The sequence below is a fragment of the Meriones unguiculatus genome, chromosome 18 (assembly GCF_030254825.1).
Source record: "Meriones unguiculatus strain TT.TT164.6M chromosome 18, Bangor_MerUng_6.1, whole genome shotgun sequence".
In the NCBI taxonomy this organism is placed as follows: Eukaryota; Metazoa; Chordata; class Mammalia; order Rodentia; family Muridae; genus Meriones; species Meriones unguiculatus.
In genome coordinates this window covers 3387305-3407758 of record NC_083365.1, presented here as the reverse complement: position 1 = coordinate 3407758, position 20454 = coordinate 3387305, and the positions used below count along the sequence as shown (strand labels likewise).

General features: G+C 35.9%; 1 protein-coding gene across 1 annotated transcript; it reads right to left on the bottom strand.

Moving 5' to 3' along the window:
• Positions 1 to 15093: 15093 nt before the first annotated feature.
• LOC110541187 (olfactory receptor 4C15-like) lies at positions 15094 to 16048 on the bottom strand. Its single transcript, XM_021627975.2, has one exon. The coding sequence runs from the start codon at positions 16025 to 16027 to the stop codon at positions 15104 to 15106; it is 924 nt and encodes a 307-aa protein (XP_021483650.1). The 5' UTR covers positions 16028 to 16048; the 3' UTR covers positions 15094 to 15103.
• Positions 16049 to 20454: the final 4406 nt, after the last annotated feature.

Below are 20454 nucleotides of genomic sequence, written 5' to 3'. Positions count from 1 at the left end.
TATGTTGTGCCTTCATTTTCATTGAATTCTAGGAAGACTTTAATTTCTTTCTTTATTGCTTCCCTGACCCAGTTGTCATTTAGTAGCAAGTCGTTCAATTTCCATGTGTGTGTAGGGTTTTTGCTTTTTCTGTTGTTGTTGAGGTCCAGCTTTATCCCATGGTGATCACATAGGATACAAGGGATTATTTCAATCTTCTTGTATCTGTTGAGGCTCGATTTGTGACCAACCATATGGTCTATTTTGGAGAAGGTTCCATGAGGTGTTGAGAAGAAGGTAAATTTTTTTGTGTTTGGGTGTAAGGTTCTGTAAATGTCTGTTAGGTCCATTTGATTCATGACCTCTGTTACTTGTTCATGACATTGTTTCTTTGTTTTGTATCCAAATACAACAGAATTCACTATTTGGATAAGACAAACATTTCTCTCCTCAGCAATTAAAAACAAGGAAATCATTAAATTTGGAGGCAACTGGACAGAACTAGAAAAGATCATCCTGAATGAGGTAACTCAGAAGCAGGAAGACCAACATGGTATATATTCACTTATGAGTGGATATTAGACAGAAATAGGATAAACATACTAAACAAGCTAAACAACAAGGGACCCTAGGGAAGATGTTCATTCAGAAGGGCAAATGGTATAGACATTGGAAGCAGGAGAACACAGGGAACAAGACAGGAGCCTACCACAGAGGGCATCTGAAAGATTCTACTGACCGGGGTATTGAAGCAGATGCTGAGACTCATAGCCAAACTTTGGGCAGAGTGTAAGGAATATTATGGAAAAAAAGGGAGATAGAAAGACCTGGAGGGGACAAGAGCTCCACAAGGAGACCAGTAGAGCCAACAAAAAGGGCCCAGGGGGCCATACAGAGACCAATACCGCAATCAAGGACCATGCACTGAGAGGACCTAGAACCCCTGCTCTGATGACTAACCCATGGCTAGCTCGGACTCCATGTGGGTTTTCCTAGTAAGGGGAGCAGGGGCTGTCTTTGATATGAACTCAATGGCAGGCTCTTTGATCACCCCCCTACCCCTGTGGGCACAGCCTTGCCAAGCAACAGAGGAAGACAGTGCAGCCAGTCCTCATGAGACCTGATAGCTCAGGGTCAGATAGAAGGGAAAGAGGACCTCCCTTATCAGTGGACTAGGGGAGGGGCATAGGGAGAGAAGAGGGAGGGAGAGTGGGACTGGAAGGAGATGAGGGAGGGGGGACTACTATAGCCAGAATACAAAGTGATTAAATTGTAATAAAAAAATAAATACATTTAAAATAGTTTTCCTTTCCCTTCATTATCTTGACAAATGATAGAGTACAGTACAGTGACAGTATCAAAAAATCTATGTGAGATACAGTAACCTGAACTCTCTGTTCTATGTTATTTAATCTAAAACTGGGATAAATAAAATATTGCTTTGCAATTAAATAGATGTTTGCTTACTGCTGTTGCAAGAGCTAGAATATGATTACAGTGACTTGTACACATGTATGAAATTCCAAAATGAAAAAAAATACTCTGTAAATTTGGTTTAACTAGCCAATTTGAATGTTATAGCCATGTGCCATAAACCAACTGACCAAAGCTCAACAAAAGTGGACTTTATTTCAATAGTAGTAGAAAGGACTGATGTAAACCAGGATGCACACAAACTTACCATGTAGCCTGGGATGACTATGAATTTATGATCTTTCTACCTCTGCCACGCAGTTCTTAGAATATAAACTTGTGTAACTGCTTATTTTAAGAGAGAGAACAAGCCAGAATCCTCACACTACAGAAATCAGTTTCATCCACTTAGTTTCCGTAGGAGTTCAGACAAAGATCACTAATGCATACAGGAATCTAAGTGTACATGATTGAATAGATTTAAATTACATAGACTTTACTATGTTGAGTTGAGTCAAACTTTCTTACACTATATTCCTTCTGTGTCATATGTAATAGTATGTGTTTATATAACTAGAATATTTTATATTAGATTTCTATAGACATTTAAGGTACGGAGATGCTTCCATTTATTATGTTCTTATATCATTATTCTTTGTACAACCTCAAAGCATTCTGCCTTCCAATGCAAGCTTCATGAATGTATTTTCATATAATCAAAGTACTATCAGAGAGATAAGAGAAAATATATTTGCTCGATTTCTAAAATTTTGATTTTATTATGAAAATGAAAATTTAAAAATATTTTAATGCCATGAGTCATACTGTACAGACTGCTCAGACCCTGAATAATCTTTTAGCCAATGTAGCTCATGCCTTAGATGTACAAAAAGGAATTAATGCTCAACTAAAAGGAGGCTTGATGGTGTTCAATCAGAGGATTGACCTCGTGCAGGAGCAAATTGATACCCTATGGCAAATGGCTCAACCGGGCTGTCAATGAAAGTATGCTGGACTTTGTGTCACTAGCATACAACATGAGAATTTTTCCTGTGCTCCAAATCTGTCTAAACAATTGTCTAGCTATATTTTAGGTAATTGGACTGGAGAATTCGATACTACGATGGAGCAGCTGAGAGTGGCCATTATCACAGTAGATTCTACCGGAGTGGACGCAGGACTAGGCACAGGATTATCACCATGGATTGCTGCAGCCATGAATCATCTGAAGGAATGGGCAGGCATGGGAACGTTAGCAGGCCTTCTGGTGTTGGTCTCCTTGGTTTGCCTGTGGTGTATATTCAAGATTAGAGTCTCACAACAGCGTAATGCAGCCATGACCATTCATGCCTTTACAGCCATTGAAGCAGGACATTCTCCCCAAGCATGGTTGGATACCATAAAAAGCTAACATGTTATGCTCAGGATGCGAGGCTAAGCACTGCACTCAGTGTCAGCCGCTTTCGACCCAGAGAAGAGCATGTCTGATTGTATGCGGGTTGATGCCCCAGGTCCCGCTTCTGAGAAAAAGGTATCGGACGGGTCTGATGCTCTTTGGGTGGATGACACCTAAATTAACATCAGTACAAAGTCCCAATTTATTTCTAATATCAGAGATCAGACCTCTACTCTTGCCTGATGCGTCTAAAACAAAAAGGGGGAACTGTAGAGAGCTGCATAATGCCGTGCCTTAAAGATGGAGCTGGTTTCCGCCTTCCACCTTCCTGATGGTGAGTGCTCTCTGTCACAAACAACTCCACATTTGGCTAAGGCTGAGGATCTGGCTTGCTTCCATGTATGTGAACCTATCTGCATTGCCCACATGGCACGCTGGGGTTGGCTACCCAGAGGCTATTTAAGCTGTGGGCTGGCTTTCCCCAGGGTCAGATGATTGTTCAAGGTTCCTGAATAAACTGCATTGAAAAAAAAAATTTTTAATGTCATTAACCCTGGAAAAAAAGAATGCTTAAAAATTTATTGAAAAAGACTTTTCTGTAGGGATAAATAGATGGAAGGATTTATGCTATAACAGCAGTTATTTGAGCCCCATGAGCTCTTGAAAAATTATTATGAAGTGCTAGTCTCTGGTCTCCATACACAACATTTTATTAAATTTAAAAAACACCAAATTTTGGTAATAAAATTTCTAGTAGATAAGTAATCTGAGTAATCAGGATTTATAGAACTCCCTCAAGAATAAAGAGTTGTTAGATGAAAGACAAACATTTTTCTAAGTGCAGTAGGGTGTACACAATACACACATGTTAAACCACTTTATCAAAAATTAAAAACTATTTCATAAAGGTGAATTATATCTTACTTTGCCTCACCACATATTCCTTCTGTGAAAAATCTGAAGATAGCTACCCATTTCATTCAGTGGTAATCAAGATTCTCTGCTTCTTTCCAGCTCTTCCTTCCACAGCTAAGAGAAAGCAAGAGATCAGCTCTGACAGTGAGGGTGGACCATGTTACCACTGCTTCCTGGTTGCAATGTTCATCATGGTTGCTGAGCAAAACATAATGAAGGACCAAAAATTTCCCCCTCATTACTTGTGGAATTTAAAGAAGGTTCCATGAGACATGATGACTCTTTGAGAGTGATTCTTAATTCTCCCTGGATTTTTAAAGTGTCTGGCCACATGAGATTCAAAGAAACAACTTTGTTTACCTTTCCATATGTTCCAAAATGTACAGTGCTTTTATGGTCATCTTGCATTTTGTCAATTTAGAGAAGGTTTTATTTGATAATAATTTTATATACCATGATTTTCAGAAAGAACAGACTATTTTATACTGGATATAATACAGTGTTTCTTTTCAGAACTTAGTTAAAATGCTTTCTGTCTAATGGATTTATCATTTAATATGTAAGGAAATTTGGAAAGATTGTTCACCAATAAAATATTTTTTATTTATAAATGAATGTTATACATATAATAAGAGGATATTTTCCCAGGTCAGAGGCAAATGAAGCCAGATTCTTAAACAATATACAATTTCCTTAGTTTGGTTCCTGTTATAGTCCTTCTCTGTCTCATGAATCTCAGAATTGCTCATCTGTACTGGCTAGCTCTCATAGTGCTGGAAGGTGTGAAGTAAGGTCTGAGGACAAAGGTAAGCACCGGCCTCACCAAACTGTGATCCATGAAAGAGTCAATAATTACAGACCTGAACAAGATATATCCACTGTTGCAATAAGGGCATAAAAGCTACTCAAGTAACTAATGACTCTCTGGTTGTATTTAAGAGCCTATACCTCACAGTGTTAGCAAGGGAAAGAACCAGTGGTTTGATAGGCCATAGGGCCTATGGGAAAGTCTCTTATAATGTTAAGTGGGCATAATATTGAAATGACTCAAATGACTTATTGCTATACCCAAGATAACTGCATCTTTAAATTCTCATTTTCTCCTCTTTAAATTCTTAGAGATGCTTGTTATTAGTGGATGGCAATTTACACACATACCTACAAATGTTCAGTTTGTAAAGAATAAGATAACAGACAGCAAGACTGCTGAGCCCTAACAGGATGTCTACATCAAACCCATTCCCACAAAGATGAGAGACCACTGAAAAAAATGTGTAGAAAGATTGAAAGAGCCAGAAGTGATGGATGAATATAGAAAAACTGTTGTCCAGACACAACATAACAGAAGTATATATGAAATTGCATCAGTTGTGACAGTTTAAAAAATATCAAGACATCTTTAGTTCTTTATATATTCTGGATATCAACCTTCTCTAGATATAGGGTTGGTGAATTCCTTTCTCAGTCTGTAGGCTGTCGTATTGTTCTGATGACTATGTCCTTTGCTTTACAGAAGCTTTTCAGTTTCATGAGGTCCCATTTATTGATTGTTGCTCTTAGAGCCTGTGCTGTTGGTGTTCTGTTCAGGAAGTTGTCTCCTGTGCCAATGAGTTCCAGGTTCTTCCTCACCTTTTCTTCTAACTGATTTAGTGTATCTGGTTTTATGTTGAGGTCTTTGATCCACTTGGACTTTAGTTTTGTACAGGGTGATAAATATGGATCTATTTGTATTTTTCTGCATGTAGACATCCAGTTGGACCAGCACCATTTTTTGAAGATGCTGTCTTTTTTTCCATTGAATGGTTTTTGCTTCTTTGTTAAAAATCAAGTATCCATTGGTGTGTGGGTTTATTCCTGGGTCTTCTATTAGGTTTCATTGATCCACTATTCTGTCTCTATGCCAATACCATGTGGTTTTTGTTACTATTGCTCTGTAGTACAGCTTGAGATCAGGGATGGAGATGGCTCCAGATGATCTGTTGTTGTATAGGATCGTTTTGGAAATTCTGAGTTTTTTGTTTCTCCATATGAAGTTGATAATTTTTCTCTCAAGGTCTATAAAGAATTTTGTTGGGGCTCATAACCAAACCTTTGGCAAAGTGCATGGAATCAGAAGAAAGAAGGTCATATTATGACCTGGAGAGGACAGGAGCTCCACAAAGACCAAGTATATCTGGGCAAAAGGGTTTTTATGAGACTGTTTCTTCAAACAAGGACCATGTATGGATATAACCTAGAACCCCTGCTCTGACGTAGCCCATGGTAGCTCAGTATCCAAGTGGGTACCCTAATAAGGAGAACAGGGACTGTTTCTGATATGAACTCAATGGCAGGCTCTTTGACCTACCCACACCCCATGGGAGGAGCAGCCTTGCTAAGCCACAGAGAAGGACTTTGCAGCCAGTCCTGAAGATACCTGATAAACCAGGATCAGATGAAAGGGGAGGTAGTCCTCCCCTATCAGTGGACTTGGAAAAGAGTAGGGAGGAGATGAAGGAGAGAGGGTGGGATTGGGAGGGAAAAAGGGAGGGAGATACAGCAGGGATACAAAGTTCACAAACTGTAATTAATGTTAAAAGAATAATAAAAGAAAAAAAAGAAAAAATATCAAGACAAACAAAATCCCAACATGAAAGTAGTAGGAGGTGGGGATACTCTAGCTGAAGGGATATTGGTAGTTGGCAGCTGATGGGAGACAGCATGTCAGTTTTCTTTAAGGTTGTGATTGGTGCAGGTCAACAGTTCTCAAAGACATATCCCATATTCTGGCAACACAGAATAGACTTGAAGTTGTTGGATTTCATTTTAATGGAAAGCAAATTTGTGTGGGTAGAGTGGTGTGAGTGGTTCTAAGAGGTGTTGAAGTGGCAACCGTGATTAAGTGCATTGCATGAAATTCTCAAAAAATTACAACTTCATTTGACTTACAAAAAGAACAATCATCATTTTGAGAATTCTCAAGAGGATGTTTGCTTGTTTGTTGTTGGTTGTTGTTGTTTTGTTCCTGGTAGTGGTGTTGGTGTGTGTATGTGTGTAAGTTCATTATAATTTGCTATGAAGCAATCCTCCCAAATTAGCCTCCATTGTTCTGGGCTTACAGACATTAAAAAAATTACCAGGCCTGAATCAAAATTTAAAACTAGTGACTTTCAGTTTGAGGAATTTTTCTTTTTCCATATTGTGAGAAAGCTAAAATATAAGATCTGTGTAATGTAAAAACAGAGTATTAAGCCTGGGATTTGAACAAAAATTTTTCAAATTGCTATTTGTACACCACTGGAGAGTGAAAATACCTATTACTTTACTCCATTACATACTGTTGAAACATTGAATTCTACCCATTTTAGAACTAGTTTCATACATGAGATAATTTATGCTGGACAACCTAACATAAATTAAATTTAAGAAGATGACCTTACATCTATGCTTATGAAGAGGGTAATAGAGGAAACAAAATGAGTAAAGAAATAGAGGAATATAAAGTCAAACAGATTATGGCCATCCATAAAGAAATACAGGAAGATGCAGCCAAAGTTTGTGGCTTTCAGAGAGGAAAAAATTAAATCATTGAAAGAAATAAAAGAAACAGGAATGTTCAAACAGCTGAAGGAATTGAAGGAAAAACAGGATAACACAGTCAGACAAATGAAGGAAATCAATAAACCTTTCAAGATCTGAAGATAAAATTGGAAAAATTAAGGAAAAAACAAGTAGAGGAAATCATGGAGAAGAAGAACTTAGGGAAGAAAACAGGAACTATGTGGGTAAGCATAACCAATAGACTACAAGAGATGGAAGAATCTCAAGAGTGGAAAATACAATGGAAGAAATCGATGTATCCATTAAACAAAATGTTAAATCTAAAAATTCCTGACACAGGCCACCCTGACAGCATGAAATCCAAGACAGCATGAAAAGACAAAACCTCAGAATAATAGGAATAGAGGGAAAAGGTGATTCAGTTCTCCAAGGCCCAGAAAAAATTTTTTTTTGCTTGCACACTTTTTAATTTATTTTTAATTAATTTTTTATTTTTAATATTAATTACAGTTTATTTACTTTGTATCCCAGCTGTAGACCCCTCCTTCAGTCCCTCCCAATCCCACCTTCCCTCCCTCATCTCCTCCCTGCCCCTCTGTAAGTCCACTGATAGGTGAGGTCCTCCTCTCCTTCCATCTGACCCTAAGTCATCAGGCAACATCAGGGCTTGCTACAATGCATTCCTCTGTGGCCTAGCAAGGCTGTTCTTCCCTCCGGGGGAGGGGAGAGGTCAAAGAGCCAGCCACTGAGTTCATGTCAGAGACAGTCCCTGTTACCCTTACTAGGGACCAGAAAATATTTTTAACAAAATCATAGAAGAAAATTTCCCCAATTTAAAGGAGAAACCTATAAGAATACAGGAAGCCTACAGAACACATAATAAATTAGACAGTAAAAGAAAATCCTACCTCCACATAATAATCAAAACAGTAAGTATATAGAAAAAAGAAAAAAATACAAAAAGCTGCAAGGGAAAAAGGCCAAGTAACACATAATGGCAAACCGATTAGAATTTCACCTGACTTCTCAAGAGAGACTATGAAAGCTAGTAGGACATGGAAGGATATTGTGCAGACCTTAAGAGAACACATGTCAGCTCAGGCTACTATGCCCAGCAAAACTGTAAGTTATCATAGATGGGAGAAAACAAGATATTCAACAACAAAAACAAATATAAACAATACCTACCCACAAATCCAGAATCCAGTGTTACAGAGACATTAGAAGGAGAAATACAACCCAGGAAAGCTAATTACATTCAGAAAAACACAGGAAATAAATAACCACACTACAGCAAAACTAAAAGTAAAATTTGCGTCAGGCACATTTATAAACATCAACTCCTATTTTGTAGAGCAGGTTCATAAAACATCAAAACTTAGCTCAGAATCACAGTACCAACATTTTGGGTAAAATAAAATATGCTCTGTGTGTGTGTGTGTGTGTGTGTGTGTGTGTGTGTGTGTAGCAGAAAGCTGAAAATTTGACACTAGTTACTTTTAAGGACAGAGAAGAAGACAGTTGATAATTTATTTAGAAATACTCAGTAACTTTGACTTTTAAAGCCATGAATACATGTTTCACTGATAAAAGAAAAAAATAAACTTAAAAAATGAAAGAAAAAAATAACCAAACACACAAACACACTACCACAATCAACAGCAAAATCAAAGCTTCTAACAGCCACTGGTCAATAATCTCCCTCAACATCAATGGACTCAACTCTCCAATAAAAAGACACAGACTAACAGAATGGATATGTAAACAAAATGCAACAATCTGTTGCATACAGGAAACACACCTAAGTCACAAAGATAACCATGACCTGAGAGTAAAGGGCTGGAAGATAGTTTTCCAAGCAAATGGACCCAAGAAGAAAGCAGGAGTAGCCATACTAATATCTAATAAAAGAGATTTTCAAACAAAATTAATCAAAAGATATGGGGAAGGTCGTTTCATACTCATCAAAGGAAAATTCTACCAAGAAGACATCACAGTTCTGAACATCTATGCCCCAAATACAAGAGCACCCACATTTGTAAAAGAAACTTTAATAAAAGTGAAACCACTCATAGATCCTCACACATTAATAGTGGGAGACTTTATCATTCTACTCTCAACAATGGACAAGTCAACAAAACAGGAATTAAACAAAGAAACAATGACTCTGACAGAGGTCAAATGAGTCAAACGGACCTCACAGACATCTACAGAACCTTACACCCAAACACAAAATAATTTACTTTCATCTCAGCACCTCATGGAACCTTCTCCAAAATAGACCTTATAGTTGGTCACAAATCAGGCCCCAACAGATACAAGAAGATTGAAATAATCACTTCTATCCTATTGGATATGATGGACTAAAGATGGACTTCAACAACAACAGAAATAACAAAAGTCCTATAGACACCTAGAAACTGAACAACTCGCTATTCAATGACAGCTGGGTCATGAGAGAAATAAAAAAAAAGAAAGACTTGCTAGATTTCAAGGAAAATGAAGACAAAACATACCCAAATTTATGAAATGAAAGCAGTGCAAAGAGAAAAGTTCATAGCACTAAGTGCCTTCAAGAAGAAATTTGAAATAGCTCATACAAGCAACTTAAAGGCTCACCCAAAAGTCCTAGAAAAGAAAGAGGCAGACATATCCAAGAGGAGTAGATGACTAGAAATAAACTTAGGGCTGAAATCAATCAATTAGAAACAAATAAACAATTCACAGAATCAATGAAACCAAGAGCTGGTTCACTGAGAAAATCAACAAGATAGACAAACCCTTAGCCAAACTAACTGAAAGGCAAAATGATATCATCCAAATCAACAAAATCAGAAATGAAAAGGGGGACATAAAAACAGACAGGGAAGAAATCCAAATAATCATTAATTCTTACTTCAATATCTTATATGCCACCAAATTCTAAAATCTAAATGAAATGGATAATTTCCTTGATGGATTCCACTTGCCAAAACTGAATCAAGACCAGGTAAATAAATAGTCCTATATCCCCTAAGGAAATAGAAGCTGTCATCAAAAGTCTCCCACCCAAACAAAAAGCCTAGGGCCAGAAGGTTTCAGTGCAGGATTCTACCAGATCTTCAAAGAAGAGCTAACACCAATACTCTTCAAACAATTCCACAAAAGAGAAAGAGAAGGAACACTACCAAACTCATTCTATGAGGCCACAGTCACCTTGATACCTAAACCACACAAAGACCCAACAAATAAAGAAAATTTTAGACCAATCTCTTATGAACATTGATGCAAAAATACTCAACAAAAGAGTCACAAACCAAATCCAAAAACACATAAAAGATATTCACTATGACCAAGTAGGCTTCAACCCAGGTATGCAGGGGTGGTTCCATATATGGAGATCCATCAATGTAATCCACCATATTAACAAACTGAAAGAAAGACAAAAAGCACATGATCATCTCCTTAGATGCTGAAAAACCATTTGATAAAATCCAACATTCATTTATGTTTAAAGTCCTGGAGAAATCAGGAATAAAAGGCACTTACCTAAACATAGTAAAGGCAACATACAGCAAGCCTATAGACAACATCAAACTAAATGGAGGGAAACTTAAATCAATCCCACTGAAATCAGGGACAAGTCAAGGCTTCCCACTCCATACCTTTTCAACATAGTACTTGAATTCCTTGCTAGATCAATAAGACAATTAAAGGAGATAAAGCTGATTCATTTCAGAAAGGAAGAAGTCAAAATATCATTATTTGCAAATGATATGATAATATACCTGAGTGACACCAAACATACTACCAGGGAACTCCCACAGCTGATATACACCTTCAGCCTAGTAACTGGATAAAAAAAATTAATTAAAAAAATCAGTAGCCCTCCTGTATAGAAACGACAAACGGGCTGAGAAAGAAATTAGGGAAACAACATCCTTCACAATTGCCAAAAAAGGAGATAAAGTACCTTGGTGTAACGCTAACCAAGCAAGTCAAAAGCTTGTATGAAAAAAACAAAACAAAACAAACAAAATAAGCTTTCAGTCTCTGAAGGAAGAAATAGAAGATATAAGAAGATGGAGAGATCTCTCATGCTCATGGCTTGGCTTGGGAGGATTAACATAGAAAAAATGGCCACCTTAACAAAAGCAATCTACAGATTCAATGCAATTCCCATCAAATTACCAACACAATTCTTTACAGACCTTGAAAAAAAAATTCTCAACTTCATATAGAATATCAAGAAACCTAGAATTGCTAAAACAATTATCTGCAATAAAAGATCTTCTGGATTTAATATTTATCCCTGATCTCAATCTGTAGTATAGAGAATGAGTAAAAAACCTCCTTGGTACTGGCATAGAATCAGATCAATGGAATCAAATAAAAGACCAGAAATAAACCCACAAACTTATGGACACCTGATTTTTGACAAAGATGCAAAAACCATACAATGGAAAAAAAGATAGCATCTTTAATAGATGGTGCTGGTCTAACTGTATGTCTACATGTAGAAAAATACAAATAGAACCATACTTATCACACTGAAAAAAACAAAACAAACAAACAAACAAACAAAAAACTAAAGCAGATCAAAGACCTCAATATAAAACCAGACACACTAAACTTGTTAGAAGAAAAAATGAGGAAGAACCTTGAACTCATTGGCACAGAAGACAACTTCCTAAACAGAACACCAACAGCACAGGCTCTAAGATCAATAATCAATAAATGGGACCTCATGAAACTTAAAAGGTTCTGTAAAGCAAAGGACACTGTCGTCAGAACAAAATGACAGCCTACAGATTGGGAAAGGATCTTCATGAACCCTATATCTGACAGAGGGCTAATATTCAGAATATTTAAACAACTTCAGAAATTAAACAACAGCAAATCAAGTAATCGAATTAAAAATGGGGTACAGAGCTAAATAGAGAATTCTCAATAAAGGATCATTGAATGGCAGAGAAATACTTAAATAAATGCTCAACATCTTTAGTCATCAGGGAAATGCAAATCAAAATGACCCTGCGATTTTACCTTACACCCGGAAGAATGGCTAAGATCAAAAATTCAAATAACAACACATACTGGAGAGCATGTGGAGAACTGGGAACCTGACTCCATTGCTGGTGGGAATATAAACTTGTACAACCATTTTGGAAATCAATCTGGCACATTCTCAGACAATTAGGAATAGCCCTTCCTCAAGATGCAACTATACCACACCTAGGCATATAACTAAAAGATGCTCAAGTACACAACAAGGACATTTGCTCAACCATGTTCACAGCAGCTTTATTTGTAATAGCCAGAACCTGGAAACAACCCAGATGTTCCTCAGCTGAGGAATGGATACAGAAATTTTGGTACATTTACACAATGGAACACTACTCAGCAATTAAAAACAAGGAAATCATGAAATTTTCAGACAAATGGTGGGATCTTGTAAAGATCATCCTGAGTAAGGTATCCCAGAAGCAGAAAGGCACACATGGCATATACTCACTTAGAGTGGATATTAGACATATAATATAGGATAGTATTACTAAAATCTGTACATTTACAGAAGCTAATCAAGAAGGAGAACCTTAGGTAAGATGCTCAATCTTCATTCATAAAGGCAAACAGAATGGTCATTGGAAGAGGGAGAAAACAGGAAATAGGACAGGAGCCTACCACAGAGGGCCTCTGAAAGACTCTACCCAGCAGAGTATCGAAATTATGATGAGAATCATAGCCAAACCTTGAGCAGAGTGCTGGGAATCTTATGAAAGAAGGGGAAATAGAAAGACCTGAAGGAGACCGGAGGTCCACAAGGAGAGCAACAGAATCAAAAAATCTGGGCCCAGGGGTCTTTTCTGAGATTGATACTCCAACCAAGGACCATGCATGGAGATAATCTAGAACATTTGCACAGATGTAGGTCAGTGTCCAAGGGGGACAGTCTCTGATATGAACTCAGTGGCTGGCTCTTTGATCTCCGCCACCTGTGTGAGGTGCAGCCTTGCCAGTCCACAAAGGAAGATAATGAAGCCAGTGGTGATGAGACCTAATAGATTAGGGTCATATAGATGAGGAAGAGTATCTCCCCTATCATTGGACTGGGGGAGGGGCATAGGAGAAGAAGAGGGAGGTAGGGTGGGATTGGGAGGGGCTGGAGGAGAGAGCTACAGTTGGGATACAAAGTGAATAAACTATAATTAATAAAAATAAAATTAAATTAAAAAAAGAATTCACCTCTTGTATGAGTCAGACATATGACGGATATAAAGATTAGGTGGGCAAATCGCCCTAACTTATACATGCATTTGTTACAATTTTTGTCTCATTAAACCACTTTATTCATATATATATATATGTGTGTGTGTGTGTGTGTGTGTGTGTGTGTGTGTGTTTAACAATATCTTAATTCTTTAAACACTTTCTAATGGGAAATCAAAACAACTTCACACATCCTCTGCAGGATCATGTACTAATATAGTAATAATATAGAAGGCACAAACACAGTATGAATTTTTAGTTATTTTTCACATAAAATTCAATTGGCCTGTTAGTGTTCTTGGTAGTGAAGGAAAAATATGTAATTAAATTAATTCCCTCAGATTCTACTGTACTATTTAGCTTGATTTTGTAAACTACAAGCATGAAGTGATATAACATATGTGTTAATTTCAGTGATCTCTATTAATAATTCTTTGAATGTATTGGGTTTTATATGAATACATAAAGTAAGAGTAGTAAAATCACCAAGGAAATTGAAATTTATTATTCTTTTTAATACTATTTTTAAGTCTACATCCTCTGGGATATGTCCTCTTTGGAAATAGTAGGAGAAATGTGTTTGTCTTATGAGCTTATTAGTTTTGGTCCTGACAGTAAGTGATGCCCAATATCTGCCTTTGTTTGATCAAGAAGACAGGGCACCTTACAGGTATTTCTATATGAAATCAGGTAATTGAATTTATTGGGATGGGACAGTGACATCACACAAGAGGCAATCCTACTCAAGTTCTCTAGCAGACATGAAGGGATCCACTTCACAAATGAAGTCAAGTGATACCAGAGGACGTCGGTGTGAGTCTTTTCTTTTGCTCCATTCTGCAGTTCAAGGTTCTGAGGTCTCACAATATCACACAGAAACCCTCTTGTAATAGTTTTGTGTGTTTCTTAATTCCAGGTACACAATTATTTTATTTTTTAACCATTTCAAAATAAAATGTAGTGGTACTGTCAAACACTGTGTTAAGTTTGTACAAATATTTCCTTCGATTTAAGAAAATGTAAAATTGAACTGGTTTTAATTTTTTGTGAAACAATACTAAGTAGCTGATTTACAGTGAAGGTGTCATCTCAGAAAGAGATTCCCACTCCCACTACTGATGCACTTTCTACTGAATAATGTAATGTCTCTCTTTATGAGTAAATCATGAAGTGCTGTGTGAATAAATACTGACTAATTTATTCTTTACATTAACTGTTAAAAGTGTGACTGTTTTTGTCTCATTGTGTATGGAACGTGTTGGGTTTATGTATACATGTTTTCACACATGACTGGGGATGGTGTTTGTGCCTGTGAACATTTATGTAGAAACCAGAAAGGGCATTATGTATGTCCATATACTGCTTTCTACCTTATTTTCTTGAGTCAAAGTCTGTATTGAGCATTGAACTTTCTGTTTGTTAAATAAAATACCTGTTCACTGAGCAATTGGATTCACTTATCTCTACTTTAATACTGTTGATATAAAGGTGTGCTACCATCTCTTAACTTCTCACTTTGAACTTGGGTCCTCTTGAGTGCACACCAAATGCTCATACTCACTGATTTGTCTCTTTATCATTTTAAAAGTATTCTTTAATATTTAATATTTATCAGAAACTACTCAGTCTCTTCCACATTTTTCTGATGGCATTCTTCATTTCCTTATTCCTGAATGTGTAAACTATAGGATTGAGCAACGGTGTCAGAACATTGGCAAATATAAGTGTATTTTTCTCAAAGGAGAATGGGGATGAAGGTCGTGCATATATTAGTATGCATGGGATAAAGAACAAAACAACAACTGTAATATGGGATCCACAGGTGGAGAGAGCTTTAAGTCGACCTTCAGAACTGTGGGCTTTTAGTGAGAACAAGATGACACCATACGAGACAAGCAACAAGGAGAAGATAATGATGCAGATAGAACCACTGTTGGCAAACACCAAAATAACAAAAATGTGTGTGTCAGTGCAGGCAAGCTTCAGCAATGGGAACAAGTCACACATATAATGATCAATGACATTGGGTCCACAAAAGGGTAACTGCAAAGTAAAGACAATTTGTATGATAGAATGCAGGAATCCCCCAGCCCATGCTATACCCACCAAAGCTCCACAGACCGTCCTGCTCATGATGGAAGAGTAGTGTAAGGGCTTGCAAATGGCCACATAACGGTCATAAGCCATAGCTGACAGGACAATCACCTCTACAGCAGTAAAGAAGTGTATGGCAAACAGTTGTGTCATGCATTCTTCAAAAGAGATGGTCTTCCTCTCATAGAAGAAGCCTAAGATCATCTTGGGTGTCACAACAGTAGAAGTGCATGCATCCAGAAAAGACAGGAATATCAAAAAGAAGTACATGGGGGAGCTCAGCAGGGAAGGGCTGTAGATGATAGTTGCCACAATTATCATATTCCCACCAATAGTTGCAAGATAGATCAGCAAAAATACAACAAACAATATTTTCTCAACTTTTGTGTTCTGAGAAAGACCAAGGAGTACGAATTCATTGACAAAGCTCTGGTTTTGCATGATTCTTAAGAAGATGGAATCAAAATATGTTCATGTAAATCTGCAATTATGAGGAAAAAGTACTTCATATAATGCATTACCATCAAGTTGGTTCATCTTTATTGCAAAATTATAATATTTTACTTTCTTACTACTGAGTATAATATATGAGAAATGTTTTGATTGGTTTAGTTGTATAGCATGTAGAATGGAAATTGAGGCAAATTATGGTATGTTTTTAAAATAATCACATTTTAAATACTGAATTAAAACAGTTATGTTCGATAGAGCAGAAAAAAGTTTACCTTTGAACGGTTAGCTCTAGAGTATTTTTGGAGTAAAGTACTAGCATGTCTTTTGGGATTAAACCTAGATATGAGCAAAACAGCAGAATTCATGAATCATGCCTACCATCATCATGGGATGGACAGGGCTGAGCAGCCTGCAGTTGGTGACTCACTCTGGCACTGCCTCATCTGCCAGTAACAAGAAGGGGCAAATGTCCTGTATGGAATACACAGCTACATTTTAAATTTGTTTATAAACCAGTGTGTATTGAAACCTCAAATAAACTAATATTCCTTTTGTTTAATGGAAAACTCTTTTAGGGAAGCGTATAGCTCTATATATGGTACATGTGTTTTTAAGTGCTAAGTTTTCACTTTTAAGTTATTAACTGGAAGCATGAGAAGAACCTTACTAAAATTATGCTGTAATCATGTGATCAAGTGAAATGACTCCTAAAAAAGCTACTTCTCAGCTTTCAAGACTTTACATTACAAGGGTTATTACTGACATTTTATTTGTGAAAAATTAACAAAAGCTGGAGAAACTGCTAAGAGGTTAGCTCAAAAAATTGAGTTCTCCAAGGTATAAACATCAGAAAGCGTAGGAAGTTTTTATATTAATAATTTCAGTGCGTGGACTATTTTTTTCTGTGTCCTGCTTTCAACATCAAAGCATTTTACATCGCTACTGTGTGACTAAAACATAGTTAAAAAGGCAATAAAGTAAAATGATGATGATTCATAGGCTATGGACCAATAGCTACGTGTTTGATGGAAATGGGAAGCTGAAAAAGTGAAACTACTCTCTGAATAAAGTTGCAAATAAAGTTTAATTCTTTTCTACTTATTTATACAATGTTAACTTATGTAATGCTGAAAAACTCTACAAAATATATTATTTGAAATTTACATGAATTTGTAAATCTAAGAAAATATTTGTAAACCGCTTGCCTGCTCATCTACAAAAATTTTGAGAGATTCTAATTGGAAATATTAAAATGTTACTAGTTAAGATAAACTTCCAACTCTGGGGTAACTTGTAAATTGAACATGATCAAAGGGATTCTTGACTTAGATACCCTTCTTTACAAAGAAAAGGAAACTGAGAGGGAAGTCCCAAGGGAAACAAAGCCCAATGTTAATTTTAAAATTAATTAAAGCTTAGCTTCATCTTTTACATTCTGCTTTAGATGTTCATTACTGCCAAACAAACTGGTACTGTCAATATCTCCATTATAACAATTTCTAAATTTTTTGTTTAGATATCCACAAAGGAAATACAGTATAATTGTAGCTTATGATCAGAGGGTGATGATTTTATATTATTTAAAAGATGATTGGTCCAAACATAGGGTATAATTTAAATTGAATAACAGAAAGAGCAAAAGTGAAATTTAAATATGTAGATAAGGCAAATGCATTCATGTTTTCTTCATGTTCTTGATACATGGATGCATAATAAAACATCAAGTAAATCCATATTATGACTTCCTAGTGTGTTTTGTTCTATATTATTTATGTTAATCTAAAATGATAAAAATACATGATATATGTTTGTCAATTCCCTTGACAACACACACATACACACACACACACACACTCATAAATAGAAAAATAGTGAGAATAGGTTTACATATAATAGGAACTAGAAATACATCGAACTAGCAGACTTCAAGGACTTGGTCCATGAATGACAAACTACCAGTTTCTCATTTTGAAGGAGGCTTGGCCAGTTCTAAGGTAGTCCAGGTTAGACTCATGCTCACCGTTTATCCTAGGAAAACTTTAAAGAACAGATCTTCTCTCTTCCACTCCAATATTTTGCACTATATCCAGCCAAATCTATAATTTATGTCATGGTATTCTCCAGACTACATAAAAGAAGGATATAAATATTGGAGTCAGTTTTGTTTTGTAAAGAGTGATTTAAATACCGAATCAGTTAAAAGGAAAATGTGTTATCACATTTGAAAAATTATACAAATTAGAATATTGGTTTGTTCAAGTAATACTTTTAGAAATCATACTAGAAAATAACTCCAAACCATAAGCATGTTTAAATTCTTGTACTAAAAAACTCAGTCTTCAGATTTTATTCTAAAAATAAAATAAAATTTTACATTAAAATGTGATATAGTGCAAAGCATTGAACAAATATTAAGATATTTACAATATTATGGTCTGTAAATAAGACTATTACAAATTAAAATCACACGGCACTCTAAGTTAAGCATTAATAGGACTATTTGAACTATGATGCAGTTTTTTAGTGTACTAAATGAGCAAAAGATATGAATACTAAATTCCCTTTATTTACACTGAATCTACAGCATTATATAAGATAGAAGAGAACACACAAAAATAATAGAATTAGTCGGGTGTAGAGGCACACGTCTTTAATCCTAGCAATCAGGAAGCAGAGGCAGGTGAATCTTTGTGAATTTGGGGCCAGCCTGGTCTACAAAATACATTCCAGGACATCCAGAGCTACATAAAGAGCTACATAGTGAGAGCCTGTCTGAAAAAATTTAAGATATTATTGCAATGAATGTTGTAACTATTATAAAATTATTTCAAATTAAACATCAAAATAAAAACCCACAAAATCAGATTTACTTTAAAGTTCTCAAAAAGGTTGTACAGCTGCAGATCATTCATCAGAACAGTAAATTCTGATGTCACTACTGTAACATCTCAGGTTAACATTTTTACACTATTATAATCTTTCTTCTATAAAAGACCACAATTCTGATTCAACCTCATCCAAAATAATGTACTCTTAGATTTAAATCTATATTTTCACATAAAGACTAACTTGTCCTGTCTCTATTTCTCCTGGAGTATTCCATGGCCTTACCCCTAATAGCTATGTAGCTGAATATTCAAGAACTTGTCCTCATCTTGACCAAGAATCCCTCACAGCAGGAATCATGGTCAGTGTGGCATCTGCTTGAGGCTGATCTTAGGAAGTATGTGTCAATGTGCCCAACTGTCCATATGTCTCACCGTTTTTTTTTTTCATTAATCCTAGCAGCAAACTGATTGTAACACTATTCTATCTGAAGATAAAAGAATTGCTTTGTTATATAAATTGTGTATATCATTTAAAACCATCAGGATGAAGAGAGGTTGTCATTCTAAGTAACTGCTTTTAAATTTATTTCATATGAGTATGTAAATATTATTACAATGAGAATCATAAATTAAAATCTTATTTGAAACTCTTTTTACATTAAATTGTATAAGTCTATCATATTTCATTTAAGATTATTAACTACAAATGAAATATTATTGTGTAGCTATGAAAATTTTTTTCATCACTCTCTAGGAAATATATTCTCTTCAGATTACTGATTCCTCTTTTCTCTCTTTGTTGTTCTGTTGAGTCACCTTAACAGTTCAAATTTACTTATCTTATTATTCTTAAAATCCATGGAAATGAGCTTTTCTGTTTCCTCTTGTCTACTACTTAAAAGATTCTCAAAACTTCTCTTTTCATGTCTTTGTGATTCAGCTCATTTTAAGAAGAGATAAGCCGAGTCTGTTATAACTGAAGTGCTTCAATGCCTCAATTTAGTTTTTCACAGTTCAGAGACAGAAACTTAATGCTTAGGGAAATGTAGGTAGATATAAATCATAACAATTCACTTTGTGAATTAAGTCACTTAGAAAGTAAAAGTTCTTCCTCTCTGTTCAAGAGTTAGTATGGAAGTAGGATTTTTATAGTTATTAATATTGCATAGTTTGGCAGCATTTTAATCTACTCTGACCTTATATCATCATCCTTTGAACAACCTCAAAGTTGTGTAAACATCAGAATAGTGTGTGTACTAATATGTAAATGAAGATATATTAGACAAAAAGCAAAAAAAACCAAGTTAGGTATTATTTGAGAGATATTAGAAAAAACCTTGATGCCTTTCTTAACTGTTTTAAAAATGAAGTTAAAAATATGTTTAATAAGAAAACACATGCTCAGAGTGAAGAAAGGGAATTAACTATCAGGGAAGCTCAATGAAGAAGTGAAAGAAGGAAAGGAGGGAAAGAGGGAGAGAGGGAGAAAAGGGGGAAGGAAGGAATTAGAGAAGGAAGAAATTTATATTGCAACAACTGTTATCCATTGGACACTTGAACAGTTCTTACTTTCAGGTGTTATTTTCT